Source organism: Myxocyprinus asiaticus, chromosome 7 (genome assembly GCF_019703515.2).
Source record: "Myxocyprinus asiaticus isolate MX2 ecotype Aquarium Trade chromosome 7, UBuf_Myxa_2, whole genome shotgun sequence".
Taxonomy (NCBI): Eukaryota; Metazoa; Chordata; class Actinopteri; order Cypriniformes; family Catostomidae; genus Myxocyprinus; species Myxocyprinus asiaticus.
Window position 1 is genome coordinate 38,483,140 of NC_059350.1, and position 24,290 is coordinate 38,507,429.

The 24,290-nt window shown below is 39.4% G+C and overlaps 1 protein-coding gene across 1 annotated transcript in view; it reads right to left on the bottom strand.

The window, feature by feature from the left end:
- Window positions 1-24,290, bottom strand: part of fat1a (FAT atypical cadherin 1a) — a 119,089-nt gene that overhangs the window by 93,976 nt on the left and 823 nt on the right. Inside the window, exon 2 of the mRNA XM_051703305.1 lies at window positions 20,478-23,761. Within this exon, the coding sequence (XP_051559265.1) occupies window positions 20,478-23,736 (3,259 nt within the window). The 5' untranslated portion in view covers window positions 23,737-23,761. The remainder of the gene's footprint in view (window positions 1-20,477; window positions 23,762-24,290) is intronic.

Genomic DNA, 24,290 nt, shown 5'->3' on the forward strand with positions numbered 1-24,290 from the left:
ACCTCAAAATTATGCAAAAGAATATTATGAAAGCCAAAAGATGAACTCCGCATTAATTCGGACATTTATTTATTTATTTTGCAAGTGATATTAATTTGATTTTTATTTTCTTCAATAAGTGTTTATTTTTATTTGATGTTTTTAACTTGCGTTTTATTTTCTTTGTTGCATTGCTTTGAGAAGATCTTTCCTGATCTCTCAAGTTTATAATAATAATATTGGTCAGCAACATTTTAAACTGAAATGTGGCATACATACATATATATATATATATATAGCATTTTGGTAAGGTTGATTTTTGAAAACAAATTGATTTTTATTTATTTATTTACTTAGACATTGTTTGTCTTGTTCCAAATATAGAGGAAGTAGTTTTCATTTATAAATAATTTAATTCACTGACTGGAGTTCCACAAATAGGCATTACAATAGGGTTATTTAATATAAAAAAATTTTTTATTGATTTTCCAGAAAACTTTTACTATATCACGAAATATATCGTTATCATGATATAAAATTACTCATATCGTGATATAAGAATTTGGTCATATCGCCCAACCCTAAGTAGGGATGTCATAAAATATCGGTATATCGATAATTAATCGGCAAGTTATTTTATCGATATATTTTTGAGGAATCGATATAATGATATCAGCCGACATTTAAATTAGCAGCCTAATTTGTGTGCTTAGTCTTACGTAATAGCTTTGGGAGACCACAAAGAGGCGATATAACATTAACAGAAGTCGGACAAGGCACAGATCCGAGCTGATGGCAGTCCAAAGTTCTGAAGGTTTTTGTACTTTTTCAAGAATTAACAAAATGATGTTGATGAGTTTGCAGTTTAGTGTATAAAACTGGTGTAACTGTGCAAACTTAAAGGAATAGTTCACCCAAAAATCTCTCATCATTTACTCGCCCTTATGCCATCCCAGATGTGTATGACTTTCATTCTTGAGCAGAACACAAATTAAGATTTTTAGAAGAATATCTCAGCTCTTTAGGTCCATTCAATGCAAGTGAAAGGCTGCCAAAATTTAGAAGCTTCAAAAATCACATTAATCAGCATAAAAGTAATCCATAAGACTGTGGTTAAATCAATGTCTTCAAAAGCGATATGAAAGGTGTGGGTGAGAAACAGACCAATTTTTACTATAAATTTTCCTCCCTGCTCACTTTCACATTCTTCTTGTGTTTTTTGTGATTCACATTCTTCATGCATATGCCCCCTACTGGGCAGGGAGAAAAATGTCTTGCCTGAACCTATCATATCACTTCTGAAGATATGGACTTTACCACTGGAGTCTTATGGATTACTTCTATGCAGCCTTTATGTGCATTTTGGAGTGTCAACATTTTGGCACCATTCACTTGCATTGTGAGAACCTACTGAGCAGAGATATTATTATAAAAATCTTAATTTGTGTTCTGCAGAAGATAGAAAGTCATACACATCTGGGGTGGCATGAGAGTGAGTAAATGATGAGAGAATTGTAATTTTTGGGTGAACTATTCCTTTAACAATTGAAATGGAGATGTTTAATTTGCAATTTCCCTGCATGTAGCCTTGAATAAGTCTTTCATTCAAGCTGTCAAACCACAAAAATACATACTTGTAACTGAAAATACATTGTGTAGGCTCTATAAAAGATACACAATATATCATCCAGTAATATCTAGAGTAAACAATGTCCTTTGATAATGATTTGGGTCGAGTTTAACGGAAAACTATGCGAATTGAGCTCAGTGGTGCTGCAGAATTTTTAACAGCCTCTGGAGATGGCAAAAGCATACGTACCTTCATAGAAAATTATTGTTTTGAATATTAGAACGTGGCATGTCGTCTGCCAAATGCATCTGGTTCGCCACCCACTTTAATTAACCCTGCCACTCACACTTTACCAATGTTGTTTTGAGAAATACAGTATATTTTAAAAGACAAAGACTATTGTGCAACGAGCAGCCCTATTAATATCTGAAAAAATCCTGATATATACAGCTGAAGTCAGAGATTTACATAATCCTTAGCCAAATACATTTAAACTCAGTTTTTCACAATTCCTGACATTTAATCGTAGAAAACATTCCCTGTCTTAGGTCAGTTAGGATCACTACTTTATTTTAAGAATGTGAAATAATAATATAGTAAGAGAATTATTTATTTCAGCTTTTATTTCTTTCATCACATTCCCAGTGGGTCAGAAGTTTACATACACTTTGTTAGTATTTGGTAGCATTGCCTTTAAATTGTTTAACTTGGGTCAAACATTTTGGGTAGACTTCCACAAGCTTCTCACAATAAGTTGCTGGAATTTTGGTCCCATTCCTCCAGACAGAACTAGTGTAACTGAGTCAGGTTTGTAGGCCTCCTTGCTCGCACATGCTTTTTCAATTCTGCCCACAAATGTTCTATTGGATTGAGGTCAGGGCTTTGTGATGGCCACATAATTTTCCTTCCTTCAACTGTATACTTAACTATAGAGCACTGTAACGGAGCAAAGTCTGTCATTTCAAAATAAGGGTCTCCAGTGAGGCTTGTTTATATTTAAAAGACCCATGTTATACACCAATTTATTTTACATATTTTTGCCAATTATTGGAAATTTGGTTGAACAATAAACTGCACCTGGGATTTCATTAATTTGGACTTTTGTATCGTCTATGTCTGTGCCCATCTTATGGCGCTTTTCCACTGCACGTCACGGTTCGACTCAACTCGACGCTGCTCGCTTTACTATTCTGAGCTTGCTTTTCCACTGCAGTTTAGTGCAGCCTCAACGTGGGTGGGATTATAGGCTGGTCGTCATAGTTGCATCACCCAATCCAGCTCTCGTTGATCCTCTCCTCAGCTACTACCGAGAGGAACGCCTGCACCTCGTTTATTGACCACGCCGTGGTTTTGCGCACAGCCATTTCTTTTTACAATTCGAAAGTCGCATGAACAAATGATACTGCTATCACTGTTGCTAACTTTAAAACTAGCGGGTTGATGTCCCATGTCGCAAATCCAGTGACGCTGGTAGTGACGATTCTCTCTGACCAATCAGTGAGATGCAGGGTTTTGACGTCACATTTAGTATCGGCTTGGCTCACTTGGAACATCGACCGAGGTGGTACTAAAAAAGTACCAGGTACCAGGTACTATCCACAGCGGAAAACCCCCAAAAAGCAAGCAGAGTCGAGCCGAGTCAAGCCGTACCGTGGAAAAGCCCCATTAGTAAGGAAAGACTATGATTTTTTTTTTAGATTTTATAAGATGATTTTATAAACTGCCTCCTGATAAATCAATTATCGGCTTTTGCTACCATCTTACACCTATCAGCCACAACATTAAAACCACCTGCCTTGTCCCCCCAAAAACAGCGCCAACCCGCATCTCAGAATAGCATTCTGAGATGCTATTCTTCTCACCAGAATTGTATAGAGCAGTTATCTGAGTTACCGTAGACTTTGTTTTGATCTCTCTCATCAACAAGGCATTTCCATCCGCAGTACTGCCCCTCGCTGCATGTTTTTTTGTTTTTGGCACCATTCTGAGTAAATTCTAGAGACTGTTGTGCGTGAATATCCTAGACGATCAGTAGTTACAGAAATACTCAAACCAGCCCGTCTGGCACCAACAATCATCCATGCGATTATCTAATCAGCCAACTGTGTAGCAGCAGTGCATTGCATAAAATCAGGCAGATATGGGCCAGGAGTAGGGATGTGCGCTATGAATAATTTGACTGTCGTTTAAACGGAAGTTTTGTAACCGACTAGTCGACTAATCTAAAGAGAAACCAATCTTCAGAAAACAGAAAGAAAAAACAATTTATGCGACCCATTTAAAATACTTAATCTATTCAAAATCCGATGCTAAATTCCACTGAAAAGGGGCATTTATCTGCGACGTGCTCGCCTTGAATTATGATCACTGTACATTAAATATAGAACATGACATGCATTCACCTTTAGCGAATACATGTTTATTTATTGAAAACAACTGAACGAATAGTACAGGATCAATGGAACAACCCTAAAAGCCTGTTCTAAATGGAAATCACAAAGTTACTTAACATATTAAAACAGTCAGGACATTGTTGAAAATAATTAACAGGTAGACTAAGCCAAATCTATGAGAGAGAAAAAAATGCACTGAAAAGTTGCGCGTATTTCAGGACGTGCAGTCGTGCATTAGCCAATGATCTAATATGACAGCTGTTCAGTAAAGAACGTTAACCAAAAACAGTTACGATGTAAAAAAATAAAATAAAAAATAGCTATAGGACAGAAAAAAATAGGCCTGTAATGTAACCTGCAATAAACCTAATATATTCTAAACATGACGTGCACACAGAATAAAAGATAGTTTAATACATTAAGCAGTCGGAACCTCGTTGAAAATAGCCTTCTTAATCAGCCGATTAAAATAAATTGCATACCTAGTTTAAAACAGTTATTTTCTACGCTACTTACTCAAAAGCATTCATTTTTTGATTAATAAAATTAACAAGTCGACATGGTCTGGTGAAAGATGGGACTTGACTCACCTGAGGCGGGAAAAAGCCTGCTCAGTGGAAAAATAGCATCCAAGCATGCAAAGATGTAAAGAAGACTCAAATGTGAAAACATCCTTAGGGACTTTCAAGCATTTGGAAAGCCAATTCCCGCACCACCGAAGTGATTTCATAACTACTTTGCCGAGTTTACTTGTCTAGTGAGAGGACATTTTCCTGCACGCGCCGCACGAGAGAGGGATGACGCACGCGCAGCCTGAGGTGAAATTAAACTCTGTATCTGTTCCAGATATCCTCTTTTTTAAATAATATTTGTATTATTAATTCTATTTAATATACACTATATTGCCAAAAGTATTCGCTCATCTGCCTTTAGACACATATGAACTTAAGTGACATCCCATTCTTAATCCATAGGGTTTAATATGACGTCGGCCCACCCTTTGCAGCTATAACAGCTTCAACTCTTCTGGGAAGGCTTTCCACAAGGTTTAGGAGTGTGTTTATGGGAATTTTTGACCATTCTTCCAGAAGCGCATTTGTGAGGTCAGACACTGATGTTGGACGAGAAGGCCTGGCTCGCAGTCTTCGCTCTAATTCATCCCAAAGGTGCTCTATCGGGTTGAGGTCAGGACTCTGTGCAGGCAAGTCAAGTTCTTCCACACCAAACTCGCTCATCCATGTCTTTATGGACCTTGCTTTGTGCACTGGTGCGCAGTCATGTTGGAACAGGAAGGGGCCATCCCCAAACTGTTCCCACAAAGTTGGGAGCATGGAATTGTCCAAAATCTCTTGGTATGCTGAAGCATTCAGAGTTCCTTTCACTGGAACTAAGGGGCCAAGCCCAGCTCCTGAAAAACAACCCCACACCATAATCCCCCCTCCACCAAACTTCACAGTTGGCACAATGCAGTCAGACAAGTACTGTTCTCCTGGCAACCGCCAAACCCAGACTCGTCCATCAGATTGCCAGATGGAGAAGCGTGATTCGTCACTCCAGAGAACGCGTCTCCACTGCTCTAGAGTCCAGTGGCGGCGTGCTTTACACCACTGCATCCGACGCTTTGCATTGCACTTGGTGATGTATGGCTTGGATGCAGCTGCTCGGCCATGGAAACCCATTCCATGAAGCTCTCTACGCACTGTTCTTGAGCTAATCTGAAGGCCACATGAACTTTGGAGGTCTGTAGCGATTGACTCTGCAGAAAGTTGGCGACCTCTGCGCACTATGCGCCTCAGCATCCGCTGACCCCGCTCTGTCATTTTACGTGGTTACGAGTTGCTGTCATTCCCAATCGCTTCCACTTTGTTATAATACCACTGACAGTTGACTGTGGAATATTTAGTAGCGAGGAAATTTCACGACTGGACTTGTTGCACAGCTGGCATCCTATCACAGTACCACGCTGGAATTCACTGAGCTCCTGAGAGTGGCCCATTCTTTCACAAATGTTTGTAGAAGCAGTCTGCATGCCTAGGTGCTTCGTTTTATACACCTGTGGCCATGGAAGTGATTGGAACACCTGAATTCAATTATTTGGATGGGTGAGCGAATACTTTTGGCAATACAGTGTATGTAACATTAATATGACAGTAATTTAAGTGCAGCCTCTTTAAAAATATAAAGCCAAACGTAAATGTGTAAAAATGATGATCAGTTTAATGGGGGGAAATATTAACCGACTAGTAATTCCAGTGTCGACTAGCAGCATCAGAACCGTTTAGTCGACTAGTCTCGCACATCCCTAGTCAGGAGCTTCAGTTAATGTTCACATCAACCATCAGAATGGGGGAAAAATGTGATCTCAGTGATTTGGACCGTGGCATTATTGTTGCTGCCAGATGGGCTGGCGCTGTTTTGGCAGCACGAGGGGGACCTACACAATATTAAGCAGGTGGGTTTTAATGTTGTGGCTGATCGGTGTAGTTATCTATCCACTGCTGGTCGATCTCTAGCCCGAGTGTCTAGGAAAACTAGGTTGGATGCATACTTCGGCCTTAAACGAAAATTCATTAAAAAACAATTCGCAAAACACACAATTCACACCAGTCTGGTGCCAAAATTTTTAATTCTCTAAAAATGTGTGAGTATCTGAATTCATTGTATGGCATCTGAACAAGTAAAATACTCAACCATTCCTTCGAAAATAAAATAAAAAACAGATTATCACAGTGCTTCATTGTAAACTCATGCATGTTTTATTTGTATTTTTTTGTGCTGTAAATCCTGACTTCGTGTGAATAGACCGTAAAATCCAAAAGCCTGGATTTACCAACTAAACTGTCCACAAGCAATTGTCTTCTAGAACCCTAGCGGAGTGGATTAAAACCAAACTGACGTCCAAGAAAATTTGCCTAAAAATAAACATTCTCAACAGGGTTTTGATTCGTAAACACGAGCCCATTACAACATTAAGCAACCCTGACTGAGAAGAGGCTTTCTTCAATCAAGGGCTGTTCATTGTTTTAAAGAAGCTTCAGGCATTCTTCAGTGTTAAAGCTTGAGCTTAATTGTTGGTATAATCCTCAGCACATGAATTCTACAGGAAGATAAGTTCCTCCATTGTATCTTGAAAACATGTCTCTCAAAAGTCTAGTCCTTTGTCTATAACTTAGCAATGGATACTGTTTTGTTCAAACAAGATATGGAATGTGGAAATTTTTAAAGAAAAAAAAACATGCAAACATCTTGGCGTATCCATCAAACCAAGTCTGTGCAGTCTGTTATTATAGTGATTCACTCTGTGCAATAAGGTGTTCCAAAGGTATTCTGCCACACCTTTGAATCGTGGTTGAGGAAGTTGTGAAACCTACCCTAAGGCTATAAAATATGATGACAGAAAAACAGCAGGTTTTCTCTCGCGCTCTTTTGTCTGTTTGTTTTTTCACCCTAAAGCAAGACCTTTCACAGCTACCTGAGCACCTCACTGAACAATGAGAACTGCTCACACTGACTCAGCATGGCTGACCTTGCATGTAGATGTGTGTGCATATTTGTGTGTGTATGATGAGAGATATAGAGAGGAAGCAAATTTCACATCCCCAGTTGACTGATTAGATCATAAGTCGGCCATGACCGCACTCTCCATACTGACTTAAGATGCATGGAGACTATTTCTGATCTTGACTTGATGTGTTAAAGTTTGTGTCCTAGTTCAGACTATCAAGGGTCATAATAACGAGAATGTAAAGTGGAATGGGTAATAGCACAGCCTCCATTCGCTCTTCCCTCTTTGGTGGGTTTTTTATGCTACCTGGTTTCAAAACACTGATAATAAATGTCTCTATATGTTGTCCATGTTTCAGAATAACTGAGTTATAAACAAAACATTGAAAACACAGTTATAAAAGCACATTGATAACACACATTAATATTATTAACACACATTAACCGAATTCTAAATATCCTCACGTTAAATTGATAAGATTTCTTTTTTTTCTTAACTCACATTCAATGAATTCTGAATGTTGAAGCTTATCTCAATTTAGCTGAAGTGGCCTCTGCTTTAGCTTTAAAAAAGTCTTTATATCCCTTGCTGTGTCGAGCTTTAAGGGGAGAAATAAAAGTAGTTGTGTTAAAAATGTTAACGTTAATTCCACCTTGTGAAATTCTAGTAGTGCAAAGATCATAAATTGCAACTTTGCTGTCATTGTCACTAGGGCTGGGCAATAGAAGGATGTAATCGGATATCGACAATGTCTTACAAAGATTCCGATGCCATTTGTGAACAGACGGGAAATGGCAAAACCATGGATCTGGGAAGTCGCCAAATATATTAAAGAGTGGCTAGGGTGTGAAACTAGTTCCCGTCACCCGCAAAATGTGACGAGGCTGAATCCAGTTCGCAAGCTCCTCGTCCAAATGTATTTCATGCGCGAATAATTACCCGAAACAGGAGGGCGACCGGTAAGACGTCTCGGAGTGACACATGACAAGAAATGCTGTTAGTCACAAAGACATGTGCTTGAAGAGACACACACTTGATTATATTTTTAAGAACAGACAAAAGACGCCCGTCATGTGGAACACACACATGAAAAGAGTTTTCACTCTTTTTTCTCTGTTTAATTCGTCTGAAAACTGTTTGCAAGAACAATGTAGTCTATGAGAATGCTGCAAATTATCTCCGATCATCTTGGGAGGTGCTATGAGTTTAGTTCGCTTTATTTCCATGCGGTTGGCATGCATTGTGAATGCAACTCTGCAGGTTCAGTAATATATATCTTTGTATTAAAGAAACAAAAACGAAAGTGATTAATCAGAAAGTAATATAAGATAAGCTCACCTTGAACCTAAAATTTAGTTTTATTTTATATAGGCAGCATTAACTGTATTACCAAAACACAATGCAAACACAAATTCGATAAGAACAAACATTTGGCAGCATTATTTTGGGAACACAAGGGAATTTATTAGGCTTATTTTGATTATTATTGTCTTTACATTTATAATTTCATGATGCCTGCAAAATCATCGAGAATATATCACGTTAGACACTGTATATCATCGCATGTGCACCGACATGATGTGCATTGGTTTGGAAAAAAAACAAGAAAAAGTTTCTTAAGCACTTAAATGTATTACTTGATATTGGTATACTAGGTAGGTATACTTGACAGTGGGACAAAAAGACAACTGGAAAACAAATACACACGCAAACAGAACTCTTTCTCTCCCACACTGTAAAAAAATGTCACAATTTTTATTGTGATTAGCAATACCATATAAAGTAAAAAGCAGATTTGTACAGTTTCAGAAGGTTAATATCAAGTTTATGATCAAGTTTTTTTACTGTAAATTTAACATAATGTTTTTTTTTTCAGTGCCAGCATGATCATGTAAATTACAACAGTTTTAAACTGTAAAATGTACAGGTTGTTCTGTAAAGTTGTTTACATTTTTACTGTATTTTTTACATAATTATTCTGGCAACCATAGCTGCCAGTTGTTGTTTTTTTTTTTAATTTATTTATTTTTTAAAAAACAACAGAATTTTACAACAGTGCACTCCTTTTTTACACATTACAAACACATGGCACAGCTTCAGTTTGAGAGATTGCAAATTGCACGTGTATGAAAAGCTGGAAATTGCACCAAAACAGAAAGCCAAAAAATCTTACAGAGCTTGTCAAAAAGAAGATTATGATATGTCAAATCCTGTTTATCCCTAGTGCTCATTTTCATAAAAAAACGATTTGCCTTAAAAATTACTAAAAATGTCTAATTTTGCTGGCTGAGGTTGTGTAATAGGCCACAAGACTTTAGCTCCTGTAAGTACACTTGACGTTGACAGAACTGCTGTGAATATCATCAAAGCAAAGCCTGACCGACTCTGAGCAATTCTCTGACCTTCAGCGAGTGACTCCACAAGACTTCACATATGTAGTGGAGGTGGGGGATGGCAGAAGGATAAGTTAGGGCAGCTTAAGACGTGTATTCCCCTGGTCTGCACTTTAAAAGTCGGACGTTTCGCTTTGAACTGTCTTGGTTAATTCTGTTCACCTGGCTCCTGCATTCCTCAACTTTCTTAGGCCTCCTGCTCACATGCTTACATAAACTTTCTCAGCTATTTTTCTCTACACCTCCCATTTCACTCTTTTTCTTATCCAAGACTCCAGAGAAATAGTTTAGATTCCAGTGTCAGAACTAAGAGTATTAGAAGGGAACCCTCGGTTAAGCTCCCACCACCCCCCTTTCCCAACTTTAATCATATCATGCTCTCAGTTCCCAGAGTTTTTTGAGGGGCTATAAAAAGGATCTACCCTGCTTCACTTTCACTTCAGCAATGCAGGAGGGCCAGGATAGTACAGCACAAGCCTTGAGGAATACTTGTACCCATTTTGAAATTTAACTTCAAATGTTCTACTTTATTACTTCATAAAACCATGAACAATATTTGTTAAAATGGGGATAATGTATTGGACTTCAAAGCGAAAGCTGACATGTTGCATGAGAGTACAGTATGTATTTTAAAACTTTGGTAAAGCTGTTGTACAGTGTGGGAAAAGATGAGTAAATCTTGAGTGAATTCCACTTTGGCAACAAACAAAAAAATCCAATGTAATATCCTGGTAAACCTGCCACTGCCGAGGTTATCGGCTTCTAATATCAGATTGAGGAAGCAATTAAAGAAAGAGTGCTTGATGACTTTAACAAACACTGTGGCACACAAAAGCAATCTTATCTGCAGGGCATCCTGGACAAAAGATTATGGGCTTGCAGAGTCCACCCTCTATTTCCGTATAATGCATCATTGGGTTCTCACTATATTGCCTGGGCTAATAAAGCAACAAGCGACCTGACTAGCACTAAAAACAGCTAGTAACATCTGACTCACGGGTAATGAACAGAATGACCGACTTGACAAGCTTAGTCTCGTTCTACTTATCGCACTAACCTTATCATCTTAAAAGCAGATAGTAGGCGGAAATCTTTCAATGGAATTTTCAAACAACAATCATTAAGATATAAACATGTGTGCACTCCAGCTGGAAGACTTGTGAAAAAAAACAATCGACAATTTGTTAGGCCTAATGAAAAAAATCTTACAAAATACTGTATGTTGTCTGAGAGGTAAGATTGAAAAACAAAGAAAAATCTAATTGAAAACCTGTATTAATAAGGAACATGACAATGTGCAATACAGGAGTAAAATGATCAATGAACGAAGTTATGCAATTTCAACACGGCTGAAGCCGCTTTTGCCGATTCATTCCAACTAAGAGCTTCTACTGACACTTGCCCAGATATATTCCATTGTTCTGAACAACTCATGTTATTGCAGAGGCCTTCCAGCCTGTCAGCGAGTGAGGCCTGTTTGTTTTAATATCATGTTTATTATTTAAAGATGCTCTTTCCCTCTGAATTGACTCCAATCTCTGAGCCTTTCCTGGTAACGACCGTCTGTCCTCCATTATAACAACATTTTTATGAAGCATGAAATAGATGCCCAGTGACATAGATGGCACTGGTATTATCACTAGGCCAGCGCATTAGTGTCCAAGTTCATGCCAGAGAGCTTTTCTCTCCTCCTTTGAAAAAACTGATTAAGAAGTGCGAGGGTTTTTTTTTATAAGGGGTGCTGCCTTGACATTTAAAAGCCTTACTTCTTTTTTCCTCTCACTTTTCTATTTATAAACTTGTGCTCCTTGGAGTGTTTCTGTGTGGCGCAGATCAAAGGCGTTTAAAATATGGCAGGGAGGAGGCTGGCGAATCAGTAAAACACAGGGAATAGAAAAGTCATTTGGTTCAAACCTCAGATGTTTGACTCTTAACTAGGCTCCTAATTACATCTTTCTGTGTTATTATGAACGTGAATTTATACCTAACCTTTATCTAAGGAAAACCTGCACAAACTACCATTCCGAAACAAACACCAACATTTTGCTGGTTTGTGTAGGCGAAGTGCACATAAAAGCACGCAAATAAAAAAGAAATTCTAAATGGAGAATGTAGCTACATTCTAACCAGTTTTCAAAAACACATGCGTGTTTCTAACAACATCCATGAATATTTGTTAACATTTAATGATGCAATGATTTGTGGTGGCGAAATGCACATTAAAGCAAGAATCAAAATCAAATCAACTAGTCTAAATGGAGGCGTACGCTCTTATATTTTTCAAAAAATTTGCACGTTTGTAACAATGTCATTGCAGATTCACCATACTTCCAGCTGCAAAGATTTGTTGTACCTTTGTACTCACCAGTACAAAAACAGGTGTGAGTTTCTAACGATAACATTGCAGACTCGCTCACAATCCATGATGCAATGATTTGTTGTGCCTTTGGTGATTATCTGCCAAGCAACCAACAGTGAAATAAAAAGCATTCATCTTAATTTCTCATCTCTAACCTCTGAGTGGAAAAGCCGTGGGTGTGATATTCATAGTCCCAGGATGTGCTATGCTAAAATGGCAGTTAAGTTTGACGCACAGTCAGATACAGTTTGAGAGCAGATGCATCATACTGTTTGTCTTATGTCGGTGGTTAGCGTCTTTGGTTTCGCACTCTGCTTTCAACAGCATCGGGTTTACATCTGCTGTCACTCGCCTTCAATTCTCATTGTAACAGTGAGTCTGTGTCCTCACAGGGGAACAGTGAACGTGGCGATATTGCCCAACATAATGGGAATTGGCACTGCTGAGAGCTGGACCATGGCATACGGAATCTCAGTATGAAATATTGGGCTACATGTTCAGCCTTTATATAAAGTCAAGTCAAAACTGTCAATTCTTTCTATAGTGCACATTACTGCTTTGTTTTGCCATTTGTGGTTTTCTTTCTTTGAACCCAACTGGCCTTTATTTAGTGAACATCAAAATAACAAGAGTTAACATCAGTACGAGTTTCAAAAATGGGTCTTGATAGTTGGAGACGGCTGTCAACTTTAACAAGGTAAAGTGTGCTTTTCATTAAGCACCATACAATCAACTCCTAATCCCTCTGCATTCCAGAACCATGTTGCTGCTCAAGCAGAGACTACATGGAGTCAGTCAGTCATGTACCCTCTACAAACAAAGTGGAAAAGAAGTAGTCACACTACTGAAAGATGGAAAAAATTGTCGAGATGGGTCATAGAATAGAGAGAAGACACACAGCAGGCTCAATATTTTGACACATAGTGGGAAATGTACAAAAGAGAAAGAGAAAGCCTGACTGAAATCGGCCAGGAACTTCACCACATTCTCTCCAAAATAATCATGACAAAAACAAGAAAGGACAAGAAAGCTTTCTCACTACCCCTTTCTTCCTGATGACCCCATTCCCCTTCTCCCTACCCAGGCCAACAGAGAGGTAGCCAAACAGGAGAGGACAAAGCCACCAACACATTCCTCTGTTATCTGGCATCAGGAAGAATCAGCCAACCTCTCTCCCCACAGGAAGGGCATATAGGGGATACATCAGAGATCACGGCACAAAGAACAGTACATGCAGATCAAACAAATTAATTTTTTTCCACAATGTACCGTAACACTAACAGTTGGAGAAACAGTAAAAACCAGCTTCAAAGCAAGAGGAAAGTCCTTTTTTTAATACAGGACCATGGATAACTTTTCATAGTAGGGATGAGTCACTATGGTCAACTAGTCAATTAGTCATCCAACAACTGACTACTTGATGAGTGAGGTCGACTAGTTTATCTAGATATTTTCTCAAATTTATCTAGATATTTTCACGGCAGTACTTTAGCTGTTAGACAGTTTGCGCAGTAAACCCATTGGAGATGCGTCACATATCGGGCTGTTTTTTGACAATCCCACCACGAGAGTTGCTTTAAAACAATATATAAAGTTGAATTTCTAAAAAAGCATTTTGAGACCCTTGCATTCTGTTCCATTTTGGGGGTTTTTCTGCATGCTTTTCAGCAGCGGCACTCCACTGCAAATTAATCTACAGGGCTGCTACTGAATTCACAGCTAATTCCTTAAAAGCTTCTCATTTGAAAAAAATAGGTGTCGTCTAATAGCTTGGAATTTCGACTTGCTGCTAATAAGGTTTGGTGGATGTAACATGAACTAGAAATGTCCCTATATTATAGATGTAGGCTGATTTGAATGAGAATTAAATGAAAATAAGATCTAAAAGTCATGCGTCTTACCGCTAGAAAAGTCTCTACTCGTAAAATACAACAAGCATATTCATTTCACTCACAAACTAGAGTCTTTAGCCATCTCGAGTCAATTATTTCAAGATCTATGAACCGTGTTAGTTGTGTTTGGGCTTGTTTTAATTGCAATGCTGTGTTGATAGTAAAGATGTGCTATTTCCTACATTATGTTTATGTTTCATGAAGATACAAGCAAAAATTATTGCCCCAAAGTAACATACATACATGTTTTTTTGTTTTTTTTCCACATTTCATTTATTGCCTCATGAAACATAAACAGAATTTGGGAAATGGCATGTTGTTGCTTACAGCAGAGGATCCCGACTAAACCCAGCACCAAAACAATGTAACAAGGTTCAGAGATGTTGAAATAATCCTCCCAGAGTGACATGAGCTTGGCTTTCACTCAAAAAGACACGTTATGGTGCGCACGCGCACTGTCGCTTGAGGCTGCCCAAGTTCCTGCCTGAAGGAAAGAAGCCGCAGGCAGTCAGAGATTCTCAGCTGCAAGCAAATAAACCGTAACAAATTATCTGTGAAAATATCGGCGGTAATTACATCAAATAATATTGTGATTTTCCTGGTTAGAGTGAAAAGTCGAGTAAGGGGTGGCATCCAGTAAGTTCGTCTGACGGTGGGAGGGTTGATGTGGGGGTTTTGTCCACTGAGGTGGAACGCTGTTATGGACCATGCGCGACACAGATGGGTTAAGCCATTGCACACTACCTCCAGGACGCGAGCAGGGTCTGAGTTGGGGTTGTAATGCTCATTTTTAGGGTGGCAGCAGCCACCCTGTGCCACCCTTCTGGTCCCGCCCCTGCCGGAAGTCTAATTCACAATGGGTTCCTTCAGGATTTTCTTATGGGTTTTTATAATAGTATGTGTTTTTCAACGTATGTGTAAAATTAAGTCTGTGGTACACATTACTTGAAAATACGTGGACGTCTGGTCTCATGTAAACGCCCCTAAAAATCGACTCATTCAATTGAAGCTGAGCTGAATTCATTACGGAGCAAATGGGATAAAAAGAACAGAAAAAATTGTGAGTAAGAGTGAATTGGTGAGCTTAAACCAGTCAATTTCAGTCCTTTCTGTATCTCTGAAAGCTCCAACATACAGCCACCATCTAATCCATGAACTTTTTTTAGCTTTTAATTTTATAACTCAAGTGTACCTTCATATTTTTGCTGAAGTCTAGAATCCCTGACCTCTGACTTTGCTTTCCACTTTTACTTTTTCCCTTTTACACAGGAGGTTTATTAAATAAAGCCATTAGATCCTTTGCGTGGCTCTGGCGACATCAATTAATTTAGCAGTATACCTCAATGACTTGTGCATCTGTGCTTGAGTGTGTGTGTCATTTTCTGACAAACACACACACTCACCAATGTCAGAATTAGCCTGGTTCGAGCACTAAAGTCTCACAAGGGCTCAACATAGACCCCAGCTCTTGACATGTTTGTGAAAACTACAGATGTAAACATTGCTGTGGGAGGTTCGACACCCTGACACTCAGGAAAGCTCACTAATCATTGGCTGCTGAGACAAAGCAGAGACGCAGACCAAAAAAGAGGTCTAGCTTAGTAAGTGTATGAATTAAACTATTACTGACACAATGAAACCCAAAACATGTCAAATCAACGCTAAGCGTCTGAGAACTCAGGTTTTTAAGGGCAGCTCCACTCAAACAAACAAAAATACATCTATAGGAAGATGGGATATAAATGTCGGAAGCCTCACATTCCTTTGAGGCGAAACTACTGGAGTTAAAAATATAGGGCAGAGTCGAACAAAATGGGGGGTAGAAATGAATAACGGAGAATATTTAATTTACCCATTCCTCTATGCAACCCCACCCCCCTCAGGGTCTGCAGAACTAGAGAATAAAACGGGTAAATAACACAAGCACATGGAAAATATAATCCACAGAACAGTTAACTAAATCTGGCCCAGATGTGTCTGAATCTTTCTTTTGGTGTTCATTCTCGTAAAAAATGACTAAAGGTGCGCCCACTGCCTCTGGCAATGGTAACCCCTCTTCCTCAAACTGCCCAATTAGTACAGAACAACAAATGACTCTTTATTACTACTCTCCTTTTGGATTCGGCCTTGGTTTTATGATTGATTCCTTGCTTGAAATGTGATCTCCAACCCACATGTAATGACCTAAAACCTAAACACCTCCTACCCACCCCTCCAGTTCAGTCCCTCTTCTAATCTTTCCATTCTCATGAGATCTGCTGTTACCTGCAGGCATATTTGCTTTGCTACCAGCCCTTGCTATGATCCTTAACAATGAGACTCAGAAAAAGACAATGGCATAGCCGCCAGAGAAGATAGATCAATTTGAGGGTCAGAGAACAGGGGAGCAGGTCGCAGACTCCTGGTGGCCCACATCTATAATAGGGGTGGTTCTGAGCGATGTGTAAGGTTGAGGACTCTCATTTAAAACTACTTACTACTGCAAGTGTGTGACAGTAAGTAATTGTACATATTAATTAGATTTGTGATTACTGAATTAAGATTTTGTTTTATCATTTTATAGAGATTGCTATGTAAAACAGTCATTTCTAGCTGATAGAAAATTAGAGCTGAGTAGATCTACAAAATTTTATTTTCACTCCAGAAATATCCATGGCATTGATTTTATCTATTTCCATACTTTTACAAGCCTGGAAATCTAAATTTTGAAACATCCCTGATGTCAAAAGAGTTGACTCTGGTGGTGACAAAACCATTAAAGTTTCTAACTTCTTTCTTATTTGTCCTTCAAGACACCATTTACAAATTGTTTTACCCCAAAATCAACTTGAAAAACATTCAAGTAAACTTCCATCCACTGGAAGTACAGCAAAGCCCAATTTCCATAAGACTGGGCAGGCACAATGACAGACAGATGGTTTGTTGGAGGGACAGCCCTATGCCAGCACATCCTGTCATGCTAAATTTACCACCAAAGAAAGCAAGTTTCCCAAAAGGGATCCATAGTAGACATAGCTAATTTACTTTTTTGACCAACTTGCCTGGAAACCTTAATATAAATTACAGTGAAACTAGTAAAACCGTTCCCTCCTTGAGTAACTTTAGGGATCTTTTTTTTTCCAAGTTACATTTTTTCCAAGATATATAAGTTGTTATATACAAGCATAAATTTGATTACATACATAAAAAAAGATTTTATGTATGGCATTTCACTGGCCCATTTGCACATTAATAATTTTTTAGCCCAACATAAAAACACATTAATCCATATGAAACAGATTCAGACTTGATATTCAGTTTTGCAAGCTGTGGGTATATTAGGCCTTCACTTTACACTGGGTGGCCAATAATGCTCCATGTCAAAAGACCATTGGAATTCCAGACTGCTTTTTTTAAGCTTTTGGCACAGGTGCTTTGAGTGGTCAGGGCAGCTGAGAGAGTTATTAATACATTCTTTGTATAAAAATAATGAGGCCAGATGTTGACTTTTGCCACAGAAATGTGCTTGGGTTCAAAAAGCACCATTTCCTAAATCTCAATGGCACAAACAATACATTCATATATGTTAAGTATACTATGGCCTACTATGGCTGGGCGTTTTTCAGATTTTTCCGATTAATTCAAATTTGTGTTTTGACACAATTTTTGTTTTGTTTTTTAAATCAAGAAATCGAGATTTTGCACAAAAAAAAATTGCAAACGCTATAGTTAGATAAGTTGTAAATCCACCAAAGGCTGAATAAAACAATTCATAGCGCTTGTCTTAAATCCGCTCCCGATCTGACCAGCTGCACGTGTGTGGCACTCTCCAAATGAACGTGACAGGTTAACAACACGGAGACTGATATAAAAGACAGCTGTAATATTCCCAGTACGATTGTACACAGTGTGATTGTAGCTCAGCTTCATCCATCATGCAGGTATACACTGGCATAAGTTCATAACTGGCATCAGCGTGCACATGTTGATGAATGGTCTCCTTTCTTTTCTTTTTACCCATAAAAAAAGTGTTAGTTACGTGACAGTTATGGGCGCTTCATTTCAAATCATGGGCTATATATGGGAGAATCAAACATCCGCCGCTCCTTTTGCCATGATGATTTATATAGATCACTAATTATTGGTTTGTTCCGTGACGTGTTTCCAGTGTACTGCATCTATAGCCAACATTTGGCAAGCGATCATTTTGACAAACTTTGCAAGTTGAATTGTAATGATAAATTATTTCATATTGCTGCGCTTCTCAATGTGAACTGCTAGAGGGCATGTCTCTATCTGCAGGGGTTTATAAATATACACACAAATTGTTTTATATACAATGAGTACTTTCTAGATAAACTTGGTAATTTATAGATATTGATTTCTATATAACTTTCTAGATAGACATAGTTTAGATTAAATGAATACCTACACTGGCTAAGAATTATTTTGCAGTTTTTTTATTCTGATATTTTTGAACATCTGGGTTTATTAGATTTTAATTTATTGTACATTTACACTCTGTCGACAACTTCCCCGTGGTGTATTTGGTGCATTTGTAAATTTTTCTTTGACACCTTTGTTTCCTATAATGAAAAGAACTTGGATTTCTCTAACCAGGCTGCCTTGCATTCTAATAAAGAACATACAATTTGAATCATGTTGGAGTACATTTAAAAGTTGAAAAAATTGAATCGTGAATCGTCCATAAGTTTGATAAAAATTAAGATTTTATTTTTTTGCCATATCGCCCAGCCATATGGCCTACATAGCTAAATAATCTATAAATGAGATATTTTCGCTGCTTGGATTTCTTATTTAAAAAGAAAAATAGACAAAGAATCAAGTGGAAAAATATGTGTGCACAGAAGTTGGGGGTGGGGAGGGCGAGCAATGCTCTTAATACCACAGCAACTAGCTTGGAATGCCTACAGCAGGTCTGAGAGACAGCTACTCCACCTGTTCCTACCATAAATGCTCTCTCCTCCAGAAAAAAATAAAAGAATCAGGATGCTCTTCATCAGCACACTTAAAAACATCCAACTGCTACCACCAACCTGCACAAGTATCTGGATGATGCCACACAAAATATAAATCCCTTCTTCAAAAATGCCTCTAATGGGGCTTTTCCACTGCACGGTACGGCTCGACTCGATTCTGCTCACTTTTGGGGGGGTTTTCCACTGTGGATAGTACCTGGTACTTTTTTTAGTACCACCTCGGTCGAGGTTCCAAGCGAACCAAGCCAATACTATATGTGACGTCAAAACCCTGCAGATCACTGATTGGTCAGAGAGAATCGTCACTACCAGCGTCACTGGATTTGCGACAAGGGACATCAACCCGCTAGTTTTAAAGTTAGCAACAGCGATAGCAGTATCATTTGTTCACACGACTTTCGAATTGTAAAAAGAAATGGCTGTGCGGAAAACCACACCGTGGTCAATAAACGAGGTGCAGACGTTCCTCTCGTTAGAAGCCGAGGAGAGGATACGATGAGAGCTGGATGGGGCAACGTGAAACAAAAACGTCTTTCAGGAAGTGTCTCAGCAGCTGTTGGCCACACACGGCTACCACCAGACCTACCAACTGTGTAGAGAAAAGAAAAAAAAAAAGTGACTACAGAACCATCAAGGACCACAACAGCCGAAGTGGTTCAAACAGAAGAGAGTGGAAGTGGTTCGACCAAATGGACGCTATCTATGGCAATAGACCAGCGAGCAATGGGAGGGAGAGCGCCCTGGACTAGGCCGCGGCATTGTTGGAGTCCACGATGGAGGATGGTACTTTTTGTTACGTTAACTCTATATTCTGCTTGAAAGCTTCACTTTATTTATTTGACCAGCTACTGGAAAGCTTGCTTCTAAAACAACCAGGCCAATTTAACTGTTACACTTGTGTAAAATCACCATGCAACAACTGCTTTATGCAGCACAATGAGCTAGTAGCTAACAGCTAGCGGTCGTGCTATTGTTTATGGCCAGTAATGTTCTTGTTGTTGTTGCTAGTTTGTTTTGTGTCACAGTAATTCGTGCAATACAAGCAAATTGTATAAATTTTCTGTTTCAGTTTCAGATGTGTTTGTGTCGTGTTTAAGATGATGTCACGGCAGTAGAGGCGGCACAACTATGACGATCAGTCTATAATCCCACCCACGTTGAGGCTGCACTAAACTGCAGTGGAAAAGCAAGCTCTGAAAAGTAAAGCGAGCAGAGTCGAGTCGAACCGTAACGTGCAGTGGAAAAGTGCCATAATACAGCAAGTCCTTTCACATTTGAACCCTTCATATCACTGTCCACTCTTATACATAGGAAATGTGTTGCTTGAATAATTCATGACCCAACAAATCATCCCCCACAACCTGCCCCAGTCTTGGAACAAGTATAAGAGAAAGGATGATAACTTACCAGTTTCTTCATCGATGGTAAAGATCCCAAGACCTGACCCATCACGAATGGAGTAACGGATTTCTCCATCTCTTCCTTTATCCTCATCCTGAGCTGTGATTTTCATCACCGATGTTCCAATGGGCACATCCTCTTTGATAAATCCTTTATCCACAAATGATGGGAACAACGGTCTGTACAGATTCTCGTTCACATCCACTACCTCCACCTCAATGTGACAACTTGAGGACAAAGATATGGGTTTCCCTTTGTCCTTTGCTCTTGCCGTGAGACTGTACACCTGCTTTTTTTCATAATCCAGATTCTGCACAATTCGCACAGCACCGCTCAATTTGTCCACTTCAAACTTCCCATCCCCGCTGTCTACAAGGCTATATCGTACCTGGCTAGAAGGTCCAACATCTGGGTCATGAGCTTCCAGCCACATTATAACAGTACCGATGGGCAGATCCTCCCGTACTTTAACCTGATAATTTGGGGGAATAAATTTTGGAGGGTTGTCATTTACATCCTCCAGTGTGATTTTCAGTAACATATTTGAAATAAGTTGAGGTTCTGCAGTGGCCTGATCACAAGCTGCTATCTTAAGCACAAAATTGGGTTGCATCTCCCGGTCTAAAGTCTTCTTCACCGTAACAATACCTGTCTCCGTATCAATACCAAATTGATCTGTGTCCGCCAAAATGGAGTATCTGATGACACCATTATCCCCAAGATCTTTATCTTTTGCTTCAACTTGAATGATTTCTGTTCCAACAGCTGTGATCTCGCTGATTTCCACAGAATATGTGTCCTGCAAAAACTGTGGGCTGTTGTCATTAGCATCCAGAATCTTTACATCCAGTAAGCGTGAAGAGGACTTCTGGGGTATTCCAAGGTCATACACAGTAATGTTCAATGTATAGTGATCGGTTGTTTCTCTGTCAAGCGGAGCATATACTTTGAGCCAACCACTGTCCATGTCAATAACAAAACAACTCTCTGGATCACCCCCTGAGATAACGTAAACCAGTTTTCCATTAAAACCACTATCAGAATCTGAAGCACTAAGAAGGACAATCCTAGCCCCTACAGGTAAGTCTTCTTTGACCTCCAGCACACTGGGAAACGTCTCCACAAACTGAGGTGCAAAGCGGTTCACAGAATGAATGTCTTGGAAGTTGTCTTCGGGTTCACTTTGGCTGTGGATCTTGCTTCCTTGAAGAAGCTTTTCTGCCAGCATGCTGGCGACTCCAGTATCAACACATTTAACTTGGACTGGTTTACGTGCTGTAATGACTGTAATGTTCAAAAACATGGGCTGAGTTTCGTGTTCTCCATCACTGGCTACGATCTGTAAGCTGTGCAAGGACACTTTTGTTGCCTCACCCTCACTCAACGGCTGCTTCAAAGACAGCACGCCTGAGTTTGGATTCAGATCGAAAAGATTAAAGTCATTGCCAGCTTTTATTGTGTACCGCACCAGCTGCAATTCATCAGCATCAATAGCAGACACTGTTGTGATTTGCTCACCAACACCATGATCTCTTGGCACAGTCACATCACACTCTACATTCTCAAAAAGTGGCTTGTTGTCATTAAGGTTGTTAAGCATAACTGTAACCAGAGTTTCCACCTCACGGCGGAAAGGAGAACCCCAGTCTGATGCTCGCACTTTCAAAGTATAAATTCTTGCCATCAGTTCATAATCCAAAAGCTCTGAAGTACTGATGGCACCAGAGAAGTAATCAATTACAAATGGCTGGGGATTCGCATTGGCGATGCTGTAAGTGACATATCCATTCTCCCCACTATCTAAATCATTGGCTTTCACTGTTAGTACACTAGTACCTATTGGCATATTTTCATCAACACTAGCTCTGAAAGATGTCTGTTTGAATTCAGGGGCATTGTTGTTTACATCGATCACATCAATAATGACTTTAGTTGATGCTTTTTTGTCACTGGTCACAACTTCTAATTCATATCTGGACACAGAGTCTGCATAAATGGGCCCAGCTGTTGTGATCAAGCCGGAATCTGCATTAATAGCAAAATGATTTTTATTCAATTTGTGTCTAAATGCATACTTAAGATGAGGATACTTTGGCACAGCTGTTACCATTACAACAGGTGTGTGTAGTGGGGCAAACTCACTCACATTGACTCTGTAAACAGCTTGATTGAATTTAGGAGGCCCTACTTTAAAGTTGGGGGACGTGACATGGATGACCTTTGCGGATGAAAACTGGGGTGGACTTCCTTTGTCTTTGGCTTGCAGTGTTAAGTTGTATCCAAAGGGTTGACTATCCCAATCAACCTGCTTAACCGCTTTGATTTTGTATTCCTTGCTGCCTGGACTTGTCCTCATGGCCTTAAACTGCTGAAGAGGGTCACCAGCAACAACGCTGAGAGACGCTATCTCTCCATTAGCTCCTTGGTCATTGTCTTCAACAGTCACAATAGCATAAGTAGGGTCCTTATCTGTGTCTGACGGTGCTAGTGTTATTGCAGTAATAACTGGCGCATGTTCATTGGCCTGTTCCACTTGTACCATTAACTTAGCCATGCTGCTAAATCCACTGCTACCATACAGCTTCATGCCTCGATCCACTGCTAAAATCTCTAATTCATACTGCTTTGTGTCGGAATAGTCCAGCTTTCCAGTTAGCGTAACCACACCGCTCGTAGGGTGGACCGAAAACATGTCTGTCCACTCCCTAAAGCTGTAATAGTACTCTCCGTTCGTACCGATGTCTGCATCCGTTGCCATCACCTTGGCTACACTTGTGCGAATAGCTGTGTTTTCAGGTAATGATATGCTATAAGAAGTTGGGGAGAACAGTGGCCTAAGGTCATTTGTGTCCAGTACCTGAACCATGACTCTTGTCCGAGCCTCGGCATTTGAGTTCTTTTCCGTGGCTTTTACTGTGAGAATATAGTGGTCTCTAACCTCCCGATTAAGAATGGCACTGCTACCTCCTTTGGTCCTTATTCGCAAAAAACTAAAGTTTCCCAATTGGTACTCCTCAGCTTTGAACAGGTTCTCGTTGTCTCCCAACACAATTTTGTACCGTATTTCCCAGGTAGGGTCTGTGATGTAGATTCCCATTTTGACAGGACTTTCCACATAGGTTTTAGCAGCAGAGTTCTCATAAATGGTAGCATTGTAAACAGATTGGGTAAACTGAGGGGCAGGCGCAGTGTCAAGGCTTTGGTTCCTGGTGCGGCCGCACAGGAGCAGCAGAACCACCAGCAGTGCAGTCACGTGGTTCGGCATGTTTGCAGAGCACTCTTCACTAAAACTGTGGAGAATAAGGAGACCAAGCTTAGAGTTAGATAATACAGTTCCCTTTGCAATTATTTTCCTGATTAATTCTCATGCACGGTATGTCAGGTTTGAGACTTTCACCTAAAAATGTAAAAACTAAGCAGCTATTAAAACATTGTTAAACGGTTATTCATGGGTGAAACAGATGACATAGTTTACATACAACACATGAGCAGCTGACCGACATCTGTATATGCTTGTTTATTGCACATCTTGACTTGGAACATATGTCATTAGTACATTAGTGTCCATAGAAGCATATGCTGGCTTTTTGTCTAGGCTTTATTTACAACTTCTACATTCTGTATAGACACCATGACAGCAGATAGGACAAATTATATATTGTTGTGAACACTGTTAAGATGGAAGTGTCTTTCGTGCATATATACAAAGTCACATTACACTGAATACTAAATAAATTATACATTATTCTCAAATGCTCCTGCCATTTATCTTCATCTAAGGACAGCACATGGTGTAAAGACATGAATTCAATGGTATTC